Genomic DNA, 23,202 nt, shown 5'->3' with positions numbered 1-23,202 from the left:
GTATTGATGCTTTGCTTTTTTGATGGTTCGTCAGAGGGCATAGCGGGATTCATATATAGGCTTCCGGGTTAGAGTCCCGCTCCTTGAAAGTGGCAGCTCAGTGCGGACGTTGCCTGTAATCCATGGCTTCTGGTTGGGGTATGTACGTACGGTCACTGTGGGGACGTCGTCGTCGATGCACTTATTGATGAAGCCAGTTACTGATGTGGTGTACTCCTCAATGCCATCAGAAGAATCCCGGAACATATTCTGACAACAGAAATCCAATCTACCATAATATGATTATCAGAAAAGCATGACCGTCTAGGAAAGAAAGGGTTGTATTCCTCAGACTATAGAATCTTATGATTGTTGCACAACAACAATTCTACTATAAAAGTGCTTCCATTTTCAATAGCTCGCATTCCAATCAATACAACGTTCTCCTTAACTCTGAATTTCGGAAACGGCAGACAAAGCAGACATTCTTTATTGACTGGAACCCAATGTGTTGTAAAGCAGCATGAAATTAACTGGTGACTACATACACCACGCTCAAAATAAACTCTCGTGTCCGGCATGGTCCTATATTTAAACCAGCCTTCATAAGTCTCACTCTTGTTTGTAGAGGAGCAATACAGAGGGGCATTCTCTAACGCTGTGTGTGTGTGTGTGTGTGTGTGTGTGTGTGTGTGTGTGTGTGTGTGTGTGTGTGTGTGTGTGTGTGTGTGTGTGTGTGTGTGTGTGTGTGTGTGGTGCACATGTGCCACAATTTGGCAGTGGTGAGCCCTCCAGAGTTAAATCACGAGACAGACCCCTTTTTCCGACAGATGTGTTCGTGTTGCGCCTTAGGGCAGCCAGGCAGGAGAGAGTTAAAACTGAAGGCCTGTTTTTAAATTGATGCCACGGAGGGAGGAATTCTACAGCAAAGCTCTGCCATTGATCCTTTATGACTTGGCCAAGAACACCAGGGCTCCTACTTCATTACGGTTAACGGTTACAGTATGCTGAGCACGGAGCAGGCCCAGTAAGAAGGGATTGCCATTCATCAGGACAGAGAGCGTGGTAACGGTGGAAATATGTACCAGTAGGCTACAACCAAATCTCAAAATTCCAACAACAAAAAAAACTTAAGCGTCGCCTGGTAACCCAAAGGCATGCTGGGCAAGCAAGACATGCTCTATAGGGTGTGGAGCCAATATGGGGATCCAAATAAATGAATAAACCCTGAGAAAAAAAACAGAGTGCTACTTATCTTCTATTGTTAAGAGTGAGTTAGAGAGGCGTTTTGGATGAGTCATGTTTGAAAGCAGATTTCACTGAGTAGGACTCTTATCTCACCTGTGATCCTCTTCTTCTCCCCCAGGTCCAGCTGGAGCCACTGCAGGCTGTCGTTCTGGTCTGCAGCCCAGGAGCGGCTCCCTGATCCTGGGTCAGCCTGGGAGCTGTTGGGCGCCCAGTCAGACTGATGACCCATCTCCCCTGCCCTCTGCCACCATGAACTGGCACTCACAGACACAGTCCGCAGCACTGACTGGTTCTTACAGTCTAGAAAACAACAAAGGAAGAGGAAAAAGTAAATAACATTAAACTTAACGAAAATATTCCCACTATTTCCTCTGTCTCCCTCCAACATGACTGCTTGTTTTAGTTTTTCTGGTTTATTATGGATTATAAGTGACGAATGTTAAAACCAAATTCAAAGGAGGGGGACTGTATATTGTTTCTCAACTTTGCACTGGCGTTTAACTAACATAAAACGCATGTGGAACCAATAACACAGCCACTCGTGGTGAGCACTGACTCAACAGGAAAATGTACACGTCTTAAAAATCCGCCTCTGTACTCTTAACTGGAGTCACATGTTGTAAAAAAAGAGCACAAAGGCAGTGGAGAAGCATTAGGGGAATCTGAGCCCAGCTTTTCTGAAGCCCACTTCTTTCTGAGGGGAGACATCCTGTCAGAACAGTCACAGGAGCACCTAGTCTGACTAAAAGCCCTGTCAACTCCACAACTAACTAAAACCCTATGTAACAACTATGACTAAAGCCCAGTCAACTCTTCAACAAACTAAACCCTTCTGCACTAGGACCCTACGGCAGCTATGACTCCTGTACTCATCACCATTCCAACATAATGAGAGTGTGGACAGAGGACAGTCAATAAGGAGCTAGTCTTGATTAAAGTGCAGGACATCGACGTTGTTGACGAGGTCATGAAGCTTCCAGACTAGGGAAAGTATGTCATGGCATCATTTGTCAGTGTCAGGACATTTGTCAATGTGTCATGTGAACATTGATGCTGTCTAAGTCAATCGGAGAGATCGCTCCACTCAAAGATTGATTTGTTAAAGGGAGCAGTCCTCGAGGCAATAAACGAATGATCACATATTAAGGCCAATAGTCCACAAGAAACATAACTAAATTGGAAATGTTTCACATCACAAGTTCTTAGAAATCGGTACCGTTGTCCAGTTACTGAGCGTAAATATGACTAATACATGCAGCCAATCTGCAGTTGTATCATCACGTGTCTGAATTAATACTTCTGCTCTCTATACTAAACACCAACGGTTTATTTCAAATCAAATCTTATTCGTCACGTGCTTCGTAAACAACAGGTGTAAACTAACAGTCAAATGCTGACAGGCCCTTTCCAGCAATGCAGAGAGAAATAGTAGAAAAGTAGTAATAATAATAAAAATAAATACACAATGAGTAACGATAACTTGGCTATATACACTGGGTACCAGTACCGAGTCGATGTGCAGAGGTACAAGGTAATAACTTGGTTATATACACAGGGTACCCGTACAGAGTCGGTGTGCAGAGGTACGAGTAATTGCGGTAGATATGTACATATAACTAGGAGTAAATAGATAATAGTAGAAGCAGCATACGTGAGGAGTCAAAAGAGTTTGTGCAAAAAGGGTCGATGCAGATAGTTAAATAGTTAACCAAATAGCTACACGGACTAACTATTTAGCAGTCTAATGGCTTGGGGGTAGAAGCTGTTCAGGGTCCTCTGACTCCTCCTGGTATAGAGGTCCTGGATGGCAGTGTGCTCGGCCCCAGTGAAGTACTGGGTCGTACGCACTACCCTCTGTAGCGCCTTGCAGCCGGATGCCAAGCAGTTGCCATACCAAGCAGCGATGCAGCCAGTCAAGATGCTCTCAATATTGCAGCTGTAGAACTTTGAGGATCTGAGGGCCCATGCCAAATCTTTTCAGCCTCCTAAGGGGGAAGAAGCGTTGTCATGCCCTCTTCCCGACTGTGTTGGTGTGTGGACCATGATAGATCCTTATCGATGTGGACACAGAGGAACTTGAAGATGACGATGATGCAGCCTATGGGGGCGTGCTCAGCCCTGTTTCCTGTAGTCCACGATCAGCTCCTTTGTCTTGCTGATGTTGAGGGGAGAGGTTGTTGTCCTGGCACCACACGGCCAGGTCCCCTCCCTATAGGCTGTCTCATCATCGTCGGTGATCCGGCCTACCACTGTCGTGTCGTCAGCAAATGTAATGATGGTGTTGGAGTCATGCGCAGCCACTTAGTCGTGGGTGAACAGGGAGTACAGGAGGGGACTAAGCACGCACCACTGAGGGGCCCTAGTGTTGAGGGTTAGCGTGGCGGATGGGTTGTTGCCTACCCTCAACACTCGGGGGCAGCCCGTCAGAAAGTCCAGGATCCAGTTGAATAGGGAAGTGTTCAGTCCCAGTGTCCTTAGCTTAGTGATGAGCTTGGAGGGCACTGTTTGAACGCTGAGCTGTAGTCAATTAACAGCATTTTCACATAGGTGTTCCTCTTGTCCAGGTGGGAGAGGGCAATGTGGAGAAAAAATATATAGATTGCATCCTCTGTGGATCTGTTGGGGCGGTATGCAAATTAGAGTGGGTCCAGGGTCTCTGGGATGATGTGAATGTGATTATTTGTGGGTGTTCCCTGGAGGCCTGCCTGCCTGCTGTGAGATAGATAGCCAGAGCCTATCTATCTATCTCCACAGGCAGAGTTGACTGACTGGATGAAACTGTGCCAGATTGCAAACAGCCGTATTAAAATAAACAGACAGGAGATAAGGGGTTCCCATGCTTCCCAAGATAAGATGCGACTACGCTAACTTTCATTTTTCCTTGCCATTTAGCACTTATTGACTGTGAATTATGTCCTTTTTCAACACCTATCAGCAAATTGTCCGAAATGCCAGCGTACAATTTTTAATTTAGTAAGCTGTAGGGAGGCTTTGACAAATTTCTGCCTGATAAAATCAGCACATTTTGTTTGAGATACAAATACTTAAGAGCATAAAATCAGTAGCGAATGAGAACAAAACAAATCTTACCATTAGTGACGAACGTGAAGAGAGCATCGGACAAAGAACCGCTGGAAGAAGAAAAATAAGATTTCCATCAATGGTGGACTGTTAGCTTCAACCATTACAATGATACATTGAGGGCCTGCCATTGTGGAGGAACACCCATTGTGGCCACAAAGGAGCATCCCCAGATTGTCACCCCACCCAGTTCTCTTCCCAAATCAGCCTTCCCCCAGGACCCAGTGCCTTGTTTCCCCTGCCCTCCTACACGCTCTGTGGAGTCTCTTCTCTCCTCGCTGCCTGTAACTGGGGGATTAACCTGAACACATTAAGACACCGGGGGTGGTGTGAATTAAAGGGGGCTAGTCGGAAGAATTATCTTTCTCAGCCATCACTCAATATCCTGTCATTTTCACCAGCTTCCTGAATCTGATGTCTCTGAACAGTTCAAAAAAGCAGATATGGTGGCTCAATTATATTTTGGGACGATTACAGAGGTGTGTCAAACTACAAAAAGAGAAAACGCTTTAATGTGGGTCCTAAACTTCACCTGAGTGTCAAAATAATCGAAGTATCTCAGTCAAAATGTAACTGATCCTGCTACAACGTGGATACAGTACGAACACCACACAGGTATCCATCGTGATTTGACATCATCCAATTTCATATTACAAACAAGATATTGATATTTTCTTCCAGAGACAGAGACTTACATCTTCTGGAGGTGGGATGGGGCTTGAGTGAATGCGATGTTTTCTTTCCACATTTCTAGTCCAAATCCAGCACAATCCAACGGGAAAATGTCAAACTTGGCTTGACAGCGTCCAACACTTTCTGCATTTCATTCATACCACCTTAAATACCGTTGGAGTGTTGCAGTTAACAGTGGGTTCTGACAAGCCAGGTATTCACCCCTTTTAGCAAAGGCCAAGCATTTGGAGAATTAGCCTTGTATTAGGCTGGGGTTGTACATTTACAACGGAGCAGCTCTGTGCTTTATGTAGATTTGATGACATAGCACTTTTCAAGGGAAATCCACAAATACTCAAGGTCTATAAGGAGGTGTATATTCATTTCAGCAGTGCATGTTAGCCAGTGAATCCAACGAAGCATTAAGAAAGTGATTGCTTGATGAGCAGCATTCAACGGTTCGTGAAAACCTAAAACACACATTTCAAAATGTCTCCATTTGAATTGCCAATATAGCTTTAATGCATTCACATAGCTGTAGGCCTTAGGGCTCTGAAGCCTATTTGTGATATCCATGACTTTTCAGGTAATCTTTGCATGCATTACTTCTAACTGACAGAAACCTGTCCCCCACTGAATATATTACGGACAGCTTGAGTGATGGCCAATATTATTCTCTCCTCGGCCACCTCAGACCTCCACCATACATCTCTGTGAATGCCATAGGCCAGACTGAGTGTCTCTGACATTAGGAGCTGGCTAATCTTATCGCTGAAACAGTGCAGGAATGCTAGCCCGCTAGCCCTGCCTGATGAATCCTGTTTTGACTGAGGTAAACTATCCAAGGTCAGCTGGTGCCATTTATTTAACACTCATAGCAGAGATGACAGAGAACATGGTGTCCCATCATGCAACCACTTCTTTCATAATCTTACGAGCTATCCTAAGCCAGTAGGTAATGTTTTTGGATGCTAATTGGTACCTCTGCTTAGGCTGCATTTACACAGGCAGCCCAATTCTGATCATTTTTGACCAATCACATCAGATCTTTTCACATCTGATCTTTTTCAGAGATCAGAATTGGGCTGCCTATCTAAAGTGCAGCCTTAGTAGTAGCCTTTAGTGCTGTTAAGGGCAACATATGATGCCTGACATTCACATCTACTGCTGTCGTACTGCCTACACTCTTAATCATGGCATGTCATTCCGCAGTACTCACTCTTTGGACTGGATCCCATTGGCTCTGGTGGCGGGGTAGTGACTCAGGCCTTTTTGGGTCTCCACGGATACCCAGCCTCCTAACTCATCCAGGATAACCCCGGCATGGACCGCAGCCTTACACAGCACAGACGTCTGAAAGCAGAGAGATATATGACACAGACAGTCAGCACAGATAACCACGACTAAACGCAGTGAGGCTGGGAGAAGAGTGAAACTTCGCACACTGGTAATGAAAGTCTGACCGTGAGCTAGCCAAAAACCACAACCACACAGAAATACTACATATGGCAAAAACCATTTCATCAAGACAGTGTAGGCCACGAAACATACAAATTTAAACATGGACACCCTAAGTGAAAAAGCTTGCACTACGGCTTCCATCAGTGCATCTTTGTTCATTACAATGCACCATCCCTCCATCTGAAGTTCCCCTTTACGGGGACTGGCCCCGCCCCATGATAGATGGCATGTACGCAATGCCGCTCCCCATCATTCACCTGTGTCAGCAATGGGAGCACAGGCATCTCAACACAAATGAAAGAGGCAATCTCATGACATGGAGCCACCGTCGACTCTAATCTTATTTAAGGTCCATGCATTATCAATCACGCCACACTTAACTTAAGCATGGAAAAAAGGCACATTGTGATTGCACTCAGGGGCGACAATGACGGTCATTGTAGCTATAGGAGGAATGTCAAACATATTTCTCGGTGGTGAGTTACTTAGAAAAGCAGTACCTTGTCACAGAACATAGCCCTGGAATAGCTAGCTGCCTACCTCTCAGTGAATGACCCACCCTGCTGCTGAAATGAAGGACTGGGACAGGTAGGAATGACCTCAGAGATAAGAGTATAAAACAGACATTTTCTCCAAAAAGACAGGATTGATGATTTACAATTCATGACAATTAACATGGCAATCATTGGAGCGCTTTAAAAATGTCCATCAAGGATCAATTGAAACAAGCACTCAAACACATTAATACAGACAAAAAAAATGAATTACCGAAAACATATTGTTATTCAAATGTTAAAATAAATATATATACTAACTAACTTTAACATGGGGACAAGGTGAAAGCTCTGTGCTCAAATCTGTTTCGGCTCATTTCAGCCTGCAGCAATTTCCTCCCTTTCCATGTAAAAAGCCAGTACAGACAAGCTAGATTCCAGACAGGCTGGTCTGGCAACTAGGTGTTATAGGTGACCACTGAGCACATATTCCATGCTGGGTGGGAGGGATGGGAGGGAGGGCTGCTGCTCCCATAACGGGACCAGTGGCTGGGACCCTGAGGACCTGCTTTACAGAATCTCTTATCTGGAATAACAGCTGCTCTGGTGAAAGATTTAACTGCCTCATGAGTATAACCCTGATCTTTTATTTACTGCAGGGCAAGACACCGTAAATACAGATAACGCTGCCCTGCTGCCTGTCCGTCTGTCTGCCGATAGAGCAGATGGATAGGCTCTGGTAGTTTGTATATTAGATCATGGCCCCAGTCAGTTATGTCTAGAGACTAATCATGGACTGGTGATGGAGCAAGGCTGGGTTCAAGGCTGCTGCTGGTACTAGGAGGGGCATAATAGACTAGATAATGGCTTTAACACTTCAGCCAAGGACTGTCTGGTTCTAACTGAGACTGGCCATGTGTCCTGCCTCGGTTAACCTTCTTGTCTATACCTCTGCTGACTACTGTATTTCACAGAACCATTTACCATTTTAGCGGGGGGGGGGGGGGGGGGGTTAATACCACACAGTAGGAGAGGAACCATCAACAGTTACTTACTTCCCTGCTGTCAATGCCCAAGGGTCATATTCACTAACTAAAAGAGACAAATGACCTGTCAACAAACAGAATATATTGCTAAATGATTCATTTACTACAGTGCTTCTTAACACGGAACGGCGACATATGGTATGATAACCACGTTAATTACCTATATGCAGTGTATCAAAACAATGCGAATGGTTATACCAAATATACTCTGAGGAACCATTAATACAACAAACTGCCCGGAACACATACAAACGGTTGTGTTAGTCTAAATGCTAATGAGCGTGTCTATTGAATGGGTGCAGTGGACAGACAAAGCCTGTTGAACAGAAGTTGTTATCTCATAATCCTGGCCCTCCACCAAACCCTCCCTATACAATAGCCAACGTGGACTAATCAATCGCTCTGGAAACGAGTTCTATGGTTCAGTCCCTCAGCCCTCAAGCTTCTTCCCAGCAGAAGACGGTGGAACGTCGTTGTTGTGCTCAAGCAGCCTATTGTTGTGGGGCTTGAGCTCCCTGCTGGGCTTCCTAAGCCTGAAGCTGTCTGTCACATTGTCACACTGACCGCTGGCCACTCAATAGCCCTGATCACGCCCAAGAGAGAGCTGACCCTCAGGAGCCCGAGAAAGCCTCTGGTCTGAAAAGCCCCTCTCTTTTTAGATACACCAGCCAAGGCAGGGGTGAACATGGCAGGAGGACCACAACTGGGGTTGATCCCCTCCAGGAGGCCCACATGAAAGGTATCCGGAGCCCCATAGAGATCATAATTGATTTTATATGTCTTGAGCCCATAGGTGGGAGGGCTGGTAAAACTATGGTTCTGAAGTGACTCTGGACATCAGTGACCAGAACTTTCTCACAGCGCTTAGTTCTTAAGTGCTTAGTCTGTATGTGTTTGGCTGTTTACCTCAGTATTACACATCTTATGGTATTACTATATAGCTACTATTTCCAGGTATTACACTGAAAGGTCGGAAATCTCTAGCTCTAAAGGAGCCCAAAGCATTCTACAGTACAAGACCTCTAAGCCAGTTAGACACAAACACTTTTTGTTTGGTTTTACAGTTGCCTTGCTTCTGTGGTTCGACTGACCTGTGATGCAACCTACTAAACAGCAAAACCCAGCTCTGCTGCCGAGGAAAAATGCACTGCAGTTACATAAACAGATTACCCATCCAGTATACCTCCACAACCAGTGTGTGTGTGTGTGTGTGTGTGTGCGTTGAGGGAGGGTGGGGGTTTATCAGGGGAACAAAGGGCCCAGTCCACACCCAGTCCACACCCCCTACTCCCACTATGAACCCTGAGGTAGAAATGACACAACAAGCAGCCTCAGGCAACACAGCAGTGTCCCAACAAATCACAACCACTTGCACAGCAGGAGCCAGACAAAAGCAACAGCAACAACTGGTTAGCCTGGGGCCAACTCCTCATATCCAGCTTTTGGTGTGTCTGTTTCTCTGGCTAACAAGGGCCCATACAGTAAACCTACTACTACTCTAAGCACCTGTGGACAGAGGACGGTGGTGGTCTAAGTGGGGCATCTGAACAGTTTAGTTCCTCTGACATAAGACAGGACAGGCTAATGTAATCAAGAGTAAACAAACAAGTGCATGGCTAGCTGGCTGCTTCAGGGGACTAGAACATGTCAGGGCCAAACTGCTGCCAAGGCTTCGAAGGACACAACGATGCCTCGTAAATAACGAATCCCCAAACCAATGTCTGTGGTTACACTTTCCCCAAGGAGGAGGCAGAGAGCAAACAGCATTTGTCTGCTTTTAGAAACCTGGGAACATACAGTAAAAAGCATGCAGTAGGCTACCCTTGAGGACAGTAGTAGAATTTTACTTACATGTCTGTAACCCTGGGAAATATCCCCGGATATGTCGCCCGCCACTGCTTTGCATCCTGCCGGACAGTACTTCCTGTGAGGGTAGACAACAATAGACACAGTTCAGTGAGAGATCTCTTCACACCAGAGACACCAACATCACAACACCGTAAGTGGACAAAATTGACTTAATGGAGACGTATTGTATAAGATACTTGAATCTAAATTGTATAAATATTCCAGAATATTGAGGAAATGAGAAGCCCATCTTTGACTAGCTGATGGGTAACAAGGGGTAATATTTTCCATTAAGGTCCATGATCAATCTAGTAATCTATTGCCATTACAGTTCATCAAGGACACAAAGGAAGACATCTGACTGGTCGTAGACACACACCCCTACATTCGAAACACCCTTACCTGTACTTTAAGTCGGAGAAATGGCTGCCTTTGTCTAAACATGTCAGCAGATCTGAGGTAAAAAAAAAACAGGAGAGGGAAGAGATACAATGAGAGCTAAAAATATAATCTGACCAGTGGCTTCAGAGTAGAGCAGACAGAGGAAACCAGCCATGTGGAGCAGAGAGGACCATAACAGGACACTATTAGAACAACAGGATGAAGACCCTGGTTCCTTCACTCCCTCTGGGATAAAGATTCATGTACACACACACACACACACACACACTGACCAAACCGGCCATGTTGCAAGCCTTGCAAAATAAACCTACATATTATTCAATCATTTCATCCAAACTGCTCGCACGCGTCTGCATAGCCAGGCCCAAAAATAGAACTTCTATTTTAGACACGATGCGCTTCAAGTCCCACTTCTCGCATCTCCTCATTGGTTTTGAAGAGCATATGCCCACGTAGGTGATTGAAAGATGAAAAAAAGTCCACACTCATGTCCAGTTGGTGGCGGTAACACACCTTAAAGTTGGTTGCCAACTGCCATATAAAATCCACAGAAGAAGGATCAACGAGGAGAGACTATGTTTCCCCTTTTTATATGAGGATTAATTGTCGGAGTAGAGAACACACAATTTTGTATAACTCAAAATGGGTCAAAAGTCTACAAAGATATAGCAACAAAAAAAAATGGACCATATACATTTCAGGTAAAATAACAACCCAATGTTTATCTCCCAGGACAAATTAGCTAGCAACAGCAAGCTAGCTAAATGTTTCATGTGTGTTTCGACCTGTCTCCTCGGTTGGTTTTGGTATTGGTATTTGTATTTTAACCTGAGTGTCATAAACGTGTCTGGTGGGGATAGACAGAATCAACATGCGCACGATGGCACACGCGGACACACGCACGGAGACGGTTTGGTCAGCATGTTATCAACCAACAGTCATCTATCTACATTATGCTTCGGTTAACAACAACGGTGGAAATAGGGATATCCATCAAAACCAGTTTGCAAACTGACACCTATAATCTCCTGGATCAGCACACTGTGTGAAATGTGTGTCTTATTCAACATGGCCTGACTAACAGAGTCTACGCTGTGTTTGAAAAAGATGCCTGTAGAAACAGCCCCAAACAGCTCCGGGTTCACCCTGCGCAGAGAAACGAAGAGGAAAGGCAAGCCGTGGCATGTGGCAAAGCTGATTGGTTTACCGGGAGCACTGTCCGTCCGCCAACCAAGAGGGACGGAACAGGACTCAGGTGTTCAATATTAAAACAGCATAACTGTCAGTGTAGGAGGAAGAGCTTCAAACCTCTGTTGTCCCCGGTGAAGTAGGAGAGAAGAAACCCTCGGCCGGAGATGTGACGCCCGCTGCGGAACTGTACGATGACCTCATTGGAGTCTGTGTGCATCTCGCTGGGGTAGGACTTCAGGCTGCCACAGAATGTCCCATACACTGCAACAGGAGAGAATGGCAGGTTTATCAAAACAACCATTGACCTGCATTATCTACATTTTGACAGCAATGTGACCTTATTTCCTATTCCAAATGACCAACACAAGACGGTGCCACCAGTGTTTTCCCTAAGTGCCGGCCCTCAGCTAAACAGCCGGTAACAGACTCATTTTCGGCCGGCTACTTTTTCCACTTCATAAATGAACTAGGCTGCTTCTCATTTAAAAGTACGCTAGTTCGCTAGTCAGAAAAGTCTGTATAGCCCTCTCCCGCTAGAATGAACGATATGCCGTGTCATCTTTTGATAAGTGAGCGATGACAGAGAAACTGCTGGTTTGTCAGTCTCCTGGCTGTCTGCTCCTCGGTACCTGTGTACATTTTGTGCGCCGTGGTTGGTTGCAGTAAAATGTATTTTCAGGATGCTTCTTTATCGTCTCCTGTGCGTGAATTTACACGTCCTATGTAACGTAAGTGGTAACTTAGCCTAATTATTGTTTTGTGGCACATTCATGTATTTTCTTTCACAAGTTTCAAATAGCTAGCCACAGACGTGGTGCAAAGACTATTTACAAACCATGTGTTTGATGTATTTGAGACCATTCCACTTATTCCGCTCCAGCCATTATCACGAGCCTGTCCTCCCCATTTAAGGTGCCACGAACCTCCTGTTGTGGACTGGGGAGCTAACAACAACCCAGACAGCTCTTGCAATGAATGAATGTGGAGCAGGCACTTTGCTCTTAGCACTATAAAGGGGGCTGCACTGACACAGACTTGATCCTCTCACTCATGTGAGACACATTTGACAGAAGTATCTAAAATAACAAAAATTCTAGTACCGAACTGTTTTTTTCGGTTTAATGTTCTCTTTCTTAGAAAATAGTCCTGATCATATAGGACTAGACAATATCCAAAACAACTAACAAAACACTGAATTCATACAGTACATTTTCAGTCATTTTAATTGTCTTTCTACTCAACTCTTTTACCAATGTTGGAGGTAAATTAGGTTGTGTATTTCAGAAGGAATCAAGGCATTAGAATGTAACAGAGGCACCAAAATAGAGCAAAACAATGGCATATTATCGGAAAACACCGACCGACACCCTATCTGAGGTCACAGACAGGGTCTGACCTACTATCTACAGGGTCCCCCTTCCCACCGGGACTGTTTGTCCCTCCAGACCTCACCAACAGGGCCTCTATTTTCAGCCCCAACAAGCCACATCATGTCATCTAAACCGCTCTTCCTCTCGCCCTTTCACACAGGAGGGAAAAAAAGCTTCCTTTTGTCAACGACAGGAATCTCACTGTAAATAATTTGCAGGGCAGACAAAGATGGAAGAGAGAGATGCCCAGGCCAACCTAGTGCCCAGGGCCCTTTCCAATGAGATGGAACTCAGCCAGTGCTGGTTGTTCTTGGTCTCCATGGCCTTTGTGGCTTTGCTTTCACCTGACGGCCATGATGATACACGATGCCTCCACCAGTCAGCGCCATGGAAGCCACAGCCTCTGGGTGGAAATCACTATATCCACCGACTCACTGTACTACACGTCAACAACACCGAGGGATTTCATGATGAACAAATACATTCCTCAATCCTATTGTCCTACGGAACATTAGAAGGGTCATATAAGAAGAAGTTTCAAAGAACTGTGAAAATACCACTTTCAAGGTCAGGACCCGATTTCCTGTTAGAAAAGTATGACTGGGAATGGGATACTGTAAACAACACTAATTCCTATGGATATTTATGAGCAACACACGTTGTGAAACCTGGTCGGTAATGGAATACTTCCACCAGGAAGCTGTTGAGGGGAGAAGCCAAGGCATGCAGTGTTTCACCACTGAGATTTCCAAGGGCCCTTGACACCCTGGCCTCTGTACTGGTAACCTCAGCCGTGGGTGAGTTGCAACATGGGCATGATAATCATTCACTACATTAAGATGGATCTGGCAGCTCAACATTACCCTCAGTCCATACCCTGCTCTTCTCCCCAGCCTACTCATTCTTACTCGCAGTGGCAGGCTGAAGGAGAGACTTCCTGGCACAGTGCTGCATGACAAATGCTTCTGTGGGGCTACGCTCCGCTAACAGCCGACAGACGTTTTATTGCTTGTCAGATATACTGTGACTAATTGTCAGGTGAGGTGGCGGTGGCGTTTCACATGTTGTACACACTTGTGTCACTGTTTCCTTAAAATTTGTTCAATACAAATTGATTGACTTCTAACAAATGTATGACAATCAATGTAAATAAATTGGAATGAAGATTACATGGAGGGTTAAGGGTCACAATGTCTTACTGTAGGAGTCAGTTAAGAGCACACTATTTGTAAGGCCTGTTTATTCAAGTCAAACATTCTACATATCTGCTGCAAAGCCCTGAGCACTTATTCTCGGTTAGTCCATATTATGGCAACAACAGCAATAAAAATGAAGTGAAACGAGAAACGACAGTCCATTACTTGAAGGTCAGTCAATCCAGAAAATGTCAAGAACTTTGAAAGTTTCTTCAAGTGCAGTCGCAAAAACCCTCAAGCGCTATGATGAAACTGGCTCTCACGAGGATCGCCACAGGAATGGAAGACCCAGAGTTACCTCTGCAGCAGAGGATAAGTTCATTCGAGTTACCAGCCTCAGAAAATTGGGATTTAACTGCACCTCAAATTGCAGCCCAAATAAATGCTTCAAAGTTCAAGTAACAGACATCTCCACATCAACTGTTCAGACTGCGTGAATCATTCTTGGTTCCAACCGCTGTGTCTTTGTGAGACGCAGAGTAGGTGAACAGATGATCTCCGCATCTGTAGTTCCCACCATGAAGCATAGAGGTGGGGGTATTTTGCTGGTGACATTGTCTGTGATTTATTTAGAATTCAAGGCACACTTAACCAACATTGCTACCACAGCATTCTGCAGCGATCCGCCATCCCATCTGGTTTGCGCTTAGTGGGACTATCATTTGATTTTCAACGGGACAATGACCAAAAACACAACTCCAGGCTGTGTAAGAGATATTTGACCAAGATGAGAGTGAAGGAGTGCTGCATCAGATGACCTGGCCTCCACAATCACCCGACCGCAACCCAATTTAAATGTTTTGGGACGAGTTGGACCACAGATCGAAGGAAAAGCAGACAAGTGCTCACCATATGTGGGAACTCCTTCAAGACTGTTGGAAAAGCATTCCAGGTGACTACCTCATGAAGCTGGTTGAAAGAATGTCAAGAGTGTGCAAAGCTGTCATCGAGGCAAAGGGTGGCTACTTTGAAGAATCTCAAATATAAAATATGTTTAGATTTCTTGAACACTTTTTTGGTTACTACATGATTCCAAATGTGTTAATTGATAGTTTTGATGTCTTCACTATTATTCTACAATGTAGAAAATAGTCAAAATAAAGAAAAACCGTTGAACGAGTAGCTGTGTCCAAACTTTTGACTGGTACTGTATATTCAAACCCTATCAAAAGCCCAGAGATCAAGGTAACAGAGAGACTAATAGAATACTCGGTGGGCTTGAATTCTCGGACCAGCAGGATCCTCCACACCTTCCTCTTTGTTGTAGTTGAGAACAGCCTCACAGAGACATCCGCTCCCTCCTCCAGCACTCTATATATAGTCAAATCCCCCACAAGAACTCTGTCCTTGGCTAAGTTATTAGGGAAGCGCAGTCTGACATGTGCTTTTCATCTGTGGGGAAGGAACGTTGTGAAGACTGTTCTGTGTAGAACCACCACTACCACAGCTAGCTAGCTAGGTCATACATCAACTCATAGACCCAGAGAGACAATAGCCAAGGCCAAGATGGTTGACTCAGACTCACCATGTTCTCCCCCGTAGCCTCCCTTGAGGACCTTGACGTAGTCCGACTGGCAGTCCCGTGCCTCCACGTCGAGGTCACCAAACCTGATGACTAGGCTGTTACCCTCTGGCACCTGGATCTTCCACTCACACCAGGTATTGTTGGGGTAGGTGCCCGGGTAGCTCTTAGAGGAGAGGACACCGCTCTCTGGGCCCAGCACTGAGTGGCCACAACCGTCATCTGGACAAAACCATAGGGGAGAAGTCGAGTTAGATTAGGATGAAGTTCTGTCTCTACTTTGGTGTTGTATTTCAGTTACATCGTTTAAGACTTGTTAGACCATGATATGAGGAATGTGTGACGGTGGAGCTAGGTGGAGAGAAACCAATAAGATGCAAAGTGCTCTCTCATCTGGAAGGCAAATAAGAACATTTTTGTAAGACAATCAACATTGTACATTCAAGGCTCAACTTTCACTTCACAACCAGGCCAAGCAACCAGTAAAGAAGACATTTGTCAGTCTGCTAGCCAACATTACTAATTTCAGCAGCAGGTCTAATAAGAGAACATGCCAGTACATACAAAAGGAATCACTCATGGTAAGTAAACATTGTGGGAGGGAGACAAGTCAAGACATACCAAACATACTGTAAATGTTGCATTGTGTCAGTCAAATACAACGCCTAATGAGAGCTATTTGAAGTCAGTCCTAATTACATCAATCACATTGAGTCATAATGAACCAATGTCTCATGAGCCAACATCTTGTCCTTAGACCAACAAGTCAAAACAAACAGGAATTACTTCACAGAAATACCTGCTGCATTTCTGCTTAGGAACGCACAGCATAACACTGACACACAATCTCCAAGAAAGGCAATTCTCTCTCCCTGGAGATCCCCATTGGGTGAAAGAAGAGGTGGGGTGTCTGTCTGAGACGCTCAGCTGCTGGGGCCAGGCTCCTGCAGGTGTGGGGCTGCCCTTTGGCCATGTGTGTGTGTGTGTGTGTGTGTGTGTGTGTGTGTGTGTCAGTGGATCCCACGCCTTGGAGCCCTGGTGACACAGTGGCCCCTGTTTACAGGGAGGTTAATCCACTGTCCCCCAGGGTGTGGCATTAACACCTGTGACAGCACTAACAGGCCTGCATGGGCGTCATGGCAGCTGTGTCCCACAGAGACCAGTCACCAGACTGCTTCCCACCGACCTTGACCCAGTCCTAGTCTCTAATCCCTTGCGACTTCATGTAGATAGGACATTATTGCTTAGCAATATGGTGAAAATTAAACCTCTTATCAAAGGCAAGGTTGAGCTACTAAATTACCATATTGATATAGGCTACCTATTGAATTCTTCAAATCATACCTATCTATTTCATTCAGATTTATACTGAAATATAAAAACGCAACATGTTAAGTGTTGGTCCCATGTTTCATGAGCTGACATAAAAGATATCAGAAATTTTCCATACGCACGAAAAGCTTATTTGTCGCAAATGTTTTGTACATCCCTGTTAGTGAGAATTTCTCCTTTGCTAAGATAATCCATCCACCTGACAGGTGTGGCATATCAAGAAGCTGATTAAACAGCATGACCATTACACAGGTGCACCTTGTGCTGGGGACAATAAAAGGCCACTCTAAAATGTGCAGCTTTGTCACAACACAATGCCACAGATGTCTCAAGTTGAGGTAGCGTGCAATTGGCATGCTCACTGCAGGAATGTCCACCAGAGCTGTTGCCAGATAATTTAATGTTAATTTCTCTACCAAAAGCCGTCTCCAACGTCGTTTTAGAGAATTTGGCAGTATGTCCAACCGGCCTCACAACCACACCAGTGGCCAGGAGGTAGGGGCAAAGGGTTTGTTTATGGACTGGGCCCTTAAACTCAGATATATGTGGCACATAAACACTGTCCAGACATCAATGGTAGGTTCTGAGTGATGGTGGAGCATTTTGTATAGGAATAAACATGTATTAATAAACACTGACATGTGGATAAGAATCCCTAAAGTTAGATTCTTTCCAAGGAAGGTAAATCAAATTTAATGGAAAAACATTTAGGCAAAATTAGCAGGCCCGTGGACAAATGAGGCTATTAAAAAACAAGATGGGAGCTTTGGCTTGTCTGGCCAGTCCCAAGCCATGGAGCGGCAGGCACACACAGTGGCCTTTGTGGTCCGAGGCTGAACTAGGTCCAGGTGTGAGGCTGGGCGAACAGCACAGCGGGACGGAACATTTTAAAAACAGGATGCAGCTACCCACCTGGGAGAAGGTGAATGAGCGGTGACATCATTACCACAATGGTAAAGGAGGAAATAGACTACACCTATGCCACAGAGCATTACTGACCATAGGTGTGTAAACAGAGAAGGGCAGAGTGGGCCCTGTAACATCAGCTCAAGAGTATTTTCATGTAGTGGTTTGTTTGGGACACTAACAATCAACCTCTCTGTCTACTGTATGTTTAAGGTTGAACTTTTTGGTCGTTTTTTTTTAATTTTTTTTTACAGTTAGTCCAGATGTACTTTTTTATTTTTTAACACTTGACAGCATCCCCAGCAAACATGACCTAGACATTTTCCGATCCTCTCAGATATGGGGTGCCTGTGTTGGTGGTTTCAGTCTGTCTTTTTTGATGCTCCTGAGATTTCTCATTCATAGCAAGGCAACATTTGTCTATGCAGTGCCTATAGCTAGCTTGACGACTCACACTGACTAAATTCTTCAGCTGCTCTGTCGTTCGCTACATACTTTAGCCCAAAACTCATTGAAGTTGTTTTGTAGTGACGAGTGGCGTTTTACAAAACAAAGTCCAGAACAGACTCTGGGAAACACACTGCAGTTTTGTCACAGCACAATGCCACTGATGTTAAGGTTTGGGGGAGTGTGCAGTTGGCATGCTGACTGCAGGAATGCCCACCAGAGCTGCTGCCAGATAATTTAATTTTAATTTCCAACATCTTTTTAGAGAATTTGGTAGTACGTCCAACCGGCCTCAACTGCAGACCACGTATAACCACACCAGCTTAAGACCTCAATATCTGGCTTCTTCACCTGCGGGATCGTCTGAGACCAGCCACCCAGATAGCTGATGAAACTGAGTTTGCACAACCAGAAGTTCTGCACAAACTGTCAGAAACAGTCTCAGGGAAGCTCTGAGTGCTCATCGTCCTCACCAGGGTCTTGACCTGAATGCAGTTCGGCGTCGTAACCGACTTTAGTGGGCAAATGTTCACCTTCGATGGCCACCGGCACGCTGGAGAGTGTGCTCTTGACGGATGAATCCCGGGTTCAACTGTACCGGGCAGACGGCAGACAATGTGTGTGGCGTCGTGTGGGGGTGAGCGGTTCGCTGATGTTAACGTTTTGAACAGAGTGCCCCATGGTGGCAGTGGGGTTATGGTATGGGCAGGCATAAACTACAGACAAACAAACACAATTGCATTTTATCGATGGCAATGTCAATGCACAGAGATACCGTGACGAGATCCTGAGACCCATTATTGTGCCATTCATCCGCCGCCATCACCTCATGTTTCATCATGATAATGCACAGCATCATGTCGCAAGGATCTGTACACAATTCCTGGAAGCTGAAAATGTCCCAGATATTCCATGGCCTGTATACTCACCCATTGAGCATGTTTGGGATGCTCTCGATCAACATGTACGACAACGTATTCCAGTTCCCGCCAAAATCCAGCAACTTCGCACAGCCATCGAGGAGGAGTGGGACAACATTCCACAGGCCACATTCAACAGCCTGATCAACTCTACGTGAAGGAAATGTAGGAAATTTGTCACACTGCATGAGGCAAATGGTGGTCACACCAGATACTGACTGGTTCTGATCCATGCCCCTATCCTTTTTTAAAAGGTATCTGTGACCAGTAGATGCATATCTGTATTCCCAGTCATGTGAAATCCATAGATTAGGGCCTAATGAATTTATTTCAATTGACTGATTTCCTTATATGAACTGTAACTCAGTAAAATCTTTGAAATTGTTGCATGTTGCGTTTACATTTTTGTTCAGTGTAGTTGTCACGGTATTAGACTAAGCATAGGTGATTTGATGATGTTGAAACATTGAAATGGTGCTGGAATAGTGCAGGCAGCTCCTGTTTTCCTTGCAACTTCCGGTAACTCTCCATGGTTCTAACTCAATAGGTGCTTTAGTAATCCGAAAATGTTGGAAACATTAAAAAGAAAGGTTCACCCATTTTGAATGGTACATTGTTTTTGTGCATCTCTGAGTGACGTTCTATCGAGTCCCTGGGTCATTTCATGATTTCATGTGTATCTGAGTTATTGGCATTCAAACAGGCAGAAATCCAGCCAGTATGACGTAACACTGTTAAAGTCACTCTCATTTGGAAGCCCAAACAGATATATTTGACTAGAACATAATAATTTCAAACCTTGCTTTCATTTGTATATGATCACGTTTCTCTATTATGCGTGGGAATACTTGGGAACAGGCTTTGGGCCTTCCTCTGACATTTGAACTCCAAACTATGTTTTCCAGCGATTGTATTTAGAAATATTGCGATATTCCTGGCTGGGCCTCTGTTTCACTGACATTCTCAACTCAACAACCATCTCTTTGCTATTTGCCACGCAGCGCTGCCCAAATTGCGGGCCCTTCCGACAGGCTATGCGATTTAAAACAATAAAAACAAGCTTCTTTTTTCTCTCGAGAAGCTAATGATCATCCAAATCATGCTTTCTGGTGTAGTAGCATTTAATATCATAAAAAAAAATAATAATTGTTGATTAAATCATTTTATTGATTATTTTACCCCTTTTCCTCCCCAATTTTGTGATATCCAATTGGTAGTTACAGTCCTGTTCCATCGTTGCAACTCCCGTACGGACTCGGGAGGGGCGAAGGTCGAGAGCCGTGCGTCCTCCGAAACACAACCCAGCCAAGCCGCACTGCTTCTTGACACAATGCCCGCTTAACCCGGAAGCCAGCCGCACCAATGTGTATGAGGAAGCACCGTACACCTCACCGTGTCAGCGTGCATTGCGCCTGGCCCGCCACAGCAGTCGCTAGTGTGCAATGGGACAGGAACATCCCTGCCGGCCAAACCCTCCCATAACCCGGACCCAATTGTGCACCCCCCCCATGGGTCTCCCGGTCACGGCCAGCTGTGACAGAGCCTGGACTCTAACCAGGTTCTCTAGTGGCACTGCGATGCAGTACCTTAGACCACCGCGCCACTCAGGAGGCCCTTCATTTTATTAATTACTGTATAGACAGGATTAGGCCAATTAGGCTATCTAACTTGTGCATTTCAATTTACTTTAGGGGAAGCTTAGCCTTATAGATGCGCCGCCTATGCTAATTCCACCTAAACGGTGTGTATCCTTATTTCCCTCCAGGCATACTGATAAACACCAACAAAAACTCGTGAAAAATAGAGTAGTAGCAGACAATATAATGATGCAATTTCAATTTAAAATGCCAGCGCACCTCTCATTGTCTCTCCTGATCACCTGGCTGACTACTGCCCTCGGGACAAACATGAAATATTCACCTCAAACACTCAGAGGGGGAGCCGTGGAAGTAGACAATGTGACAAACAGGGAGGCTCAACCTAATGCCAGGTAGAGGCGGTGGGGGAAAACACCATCAAACAATGACTGGAATCAATTCTTCCCCAACTCTGTGTTGGACTATAATATGCATCGGACTAAAACTGCTCACTGCATGGATCGACATTAGAATCCCAAAGGCAGCCAGAGAGATTTAGCTGTCTCCTAAACGGACTGCTTGTGAGTGCTAAGGCATGCGTGGCATTACAGTTCATTGTTCAAGAGCCAGCAGCCAGTGGTGCCTCCTTGGTAATGAGAGACAATACCACAGGAGCACAGGCACAAAAAGATGACCCCGCTTGTAAGGGAGAATCTCAATTGCATACGCCTCGCGTCCTCTACCCTCGCCTCCTCAAAACCCATTGGATGAGAAAGCCAGAGGTCCTTTTCCTCCAATGGGTTTTGAGAAGGAGGCGAGAGGATGCGAGGAGTACGCAATTGAGATGCTTCCAATGGCACGTAGCCTACTATGAGCCTACATGGTTACATGAGTACAAAATCGAGCCATGCTGTCACTGTGGTGTGAGAGGACGATCATAGCTAGTATGAACCCAGCTCCAGTCAGTTCCTTTTGGCAGGTTTGTCACTGGTGAAAGTCGCCTACTGTATCTTCTCAAGGATTGTTAGATTACAATTGACGGGTATAGTATGTTGCCCTACATGTCAACAACATGATAGTTCAAAGACATCCTAACTGACAACACATTTGAATATTGTATATTATGGAAGCCTGCTGACAATCTCATACAAGTAGGGGATTTGCTGAGGAAACGTTGAAGCAAACTGTCTCTGCTCAGTAGAAAGGTTGAAATATTTAAGCAGAGTGTGGAGATCAATGAATCCATAAGAGTGCATTTTTAAACTAAAGTCAACAGGCCTTAATGGTTAACCATTGCACATTCCTCATCTAATAAGTACAGCTCAAGGAGTAATGTTTGAAAGACAACTTAAAACATGACTGGTTACATTTGAGTCAGAGTTCTCAACGTTTTGCATGATTGATCGTAACTTAATGTGGCCTATCAATGATCTAATGTAACAAATGTATGATGCATAAGATACTTGTAGTTATATGCCACACACTATTGTTACATTTGACTGTTGGCAACCCAGTTATCACACACGTAGGCTACTTAACATTCGAGGCTTGTTGAACATGCCACACAGTGTTATTAACCCTTGATCTGCCATGTGGATCAGGCACACCAAAAGTGAATGAAGTTCAGTACAAAGTAAAACGATCAGAACCATGGTGAATTTTATTTTATTTCAAATCGAATGTAAGGTAACTAGATCTGTTAAATCTCATCGGTTGTAGTACAAAAAGTATTGGGTAATCGTGTAAATCACTGTTGCTTTAACAACGGTTAGTTAGCTTACCGAGTTTTTCACCGACCGCGGAAAGTATAGACCAAACGACAAAGAATCCATTAACTTCCTTCTTTACAGACATCTCAGCTTTTATCCACAGTAACGCAACGAAGGCGCATATGGAGACACATTTGTTTCGTTTTCATGGGATCATTTTCTTTAGGAAGTTTTGCCGTAATAGAAAGGATCCCGACGCGCTCTGTCTGTTTCTATCCTGCCTGCTTCTCCACAGTATATTCATTCCTTGAATGAACTCTTCCGTGTTTCATCCACAGGCGTCACCAAGTGGTCGGGTCGACCAACCAGTCTGACCGCCTCCGCGTCGTTGGGGAGAGGGGGATAACTGCTGAGCAGCCGAGAAAAGTAGACACGCAACACAATTAATCAAAATAATTGTTGAGTTCAACTGCCCACCCCGGCTGAAAGGTATAGGCCTATGATCGTTAATACTAGGCTTACTTCTTACATACACTATTCCGCAATCAATTGCCAGTTTGCTACCCTAAGTATTCTAGCCTATTTAATGACAGCAATACTATCACTAGGTAAGGTGTTTTTTGGTTTAACATAAGGTGATGACCATAGGGCAGTGAGGTATGAAAGACCCCTGTTAATGTGTTGATTAGATCAAGTTGTTCTAATCAAATAGTATACATTATTCTCTTTTGCTCTGTCTCTATGCATCTTTATCCTAAACATTCAAATCCACTTTTGATTGACTGGTGTTATTTCGCTTTA

At 44.7% G+C, this 23,202-nt stretch overlaps 1 protein-coding gene across 1 annotated transcript in view; it reads right to left on the bottom strand.

The window, feature by feature from the left end:
• LOC139582979 (discoidin, CUB and LCCL domain-containing protein 1-like) overlaps positions 1-22,783 on the bottom strand; it is a 47,380-nt gene extending 24,597 nt beyond the window's left edge. The window contains exons 1-8 of the mRNA XM_071413537.1: positions 22,474-22,783; positions 15,514-15,732; positions 11,540-11,683; positions 10,232-10,283; positions 9,833-9,905; positions 6,200-6,333; positions 4,318-4,358; positions 1,321-1,527 (exon numbers count right to left, since the gene is read on the bottom strand). Coding sequence (XP_071269638.1) covers positions 1,321-1,527; positions 4,318-4,358; positions 6,200-6,333; positions 9,833-9,905; positions 10,232-10,283; positions 11,540-11,683; positions 15,514-15,732; positions 22,474-22,546 — 943 coding nt within the window. The 5' untranslated portion in view covers positions 22,547-22,783. The remainder of the gene's footprint in view (positions 1-1,320; positions 1,528-4,317; positions 4,359-6,199; positions 6,334-9,832; positions 9,906-10,231; positions 10,284-11,539; positions 11,684-15,513; positions 15,733-22,473) is intronic.
• Positions 22,784-23,202: the final 419 nt, after the last annotated feature.

Source organism: Salvelinus alpinus, chromosome 8 (assembly GCF_045679555.1).
Source record: "Salvelinus alpinus chromosome 8, SLU_Salpinus.1, whole genome shotgun sequence".
Taxonomy (NCBI): domain Eukaryota; kingdom Metazoa; phylum Chordata; class Actinopteri; order Salmoniformes; family Salmonidae; genus Salvelinus; species Salvelinus alpinus.
This window is presented reverse-complemented; position numbering and strand designations above follow the sequence as displayed.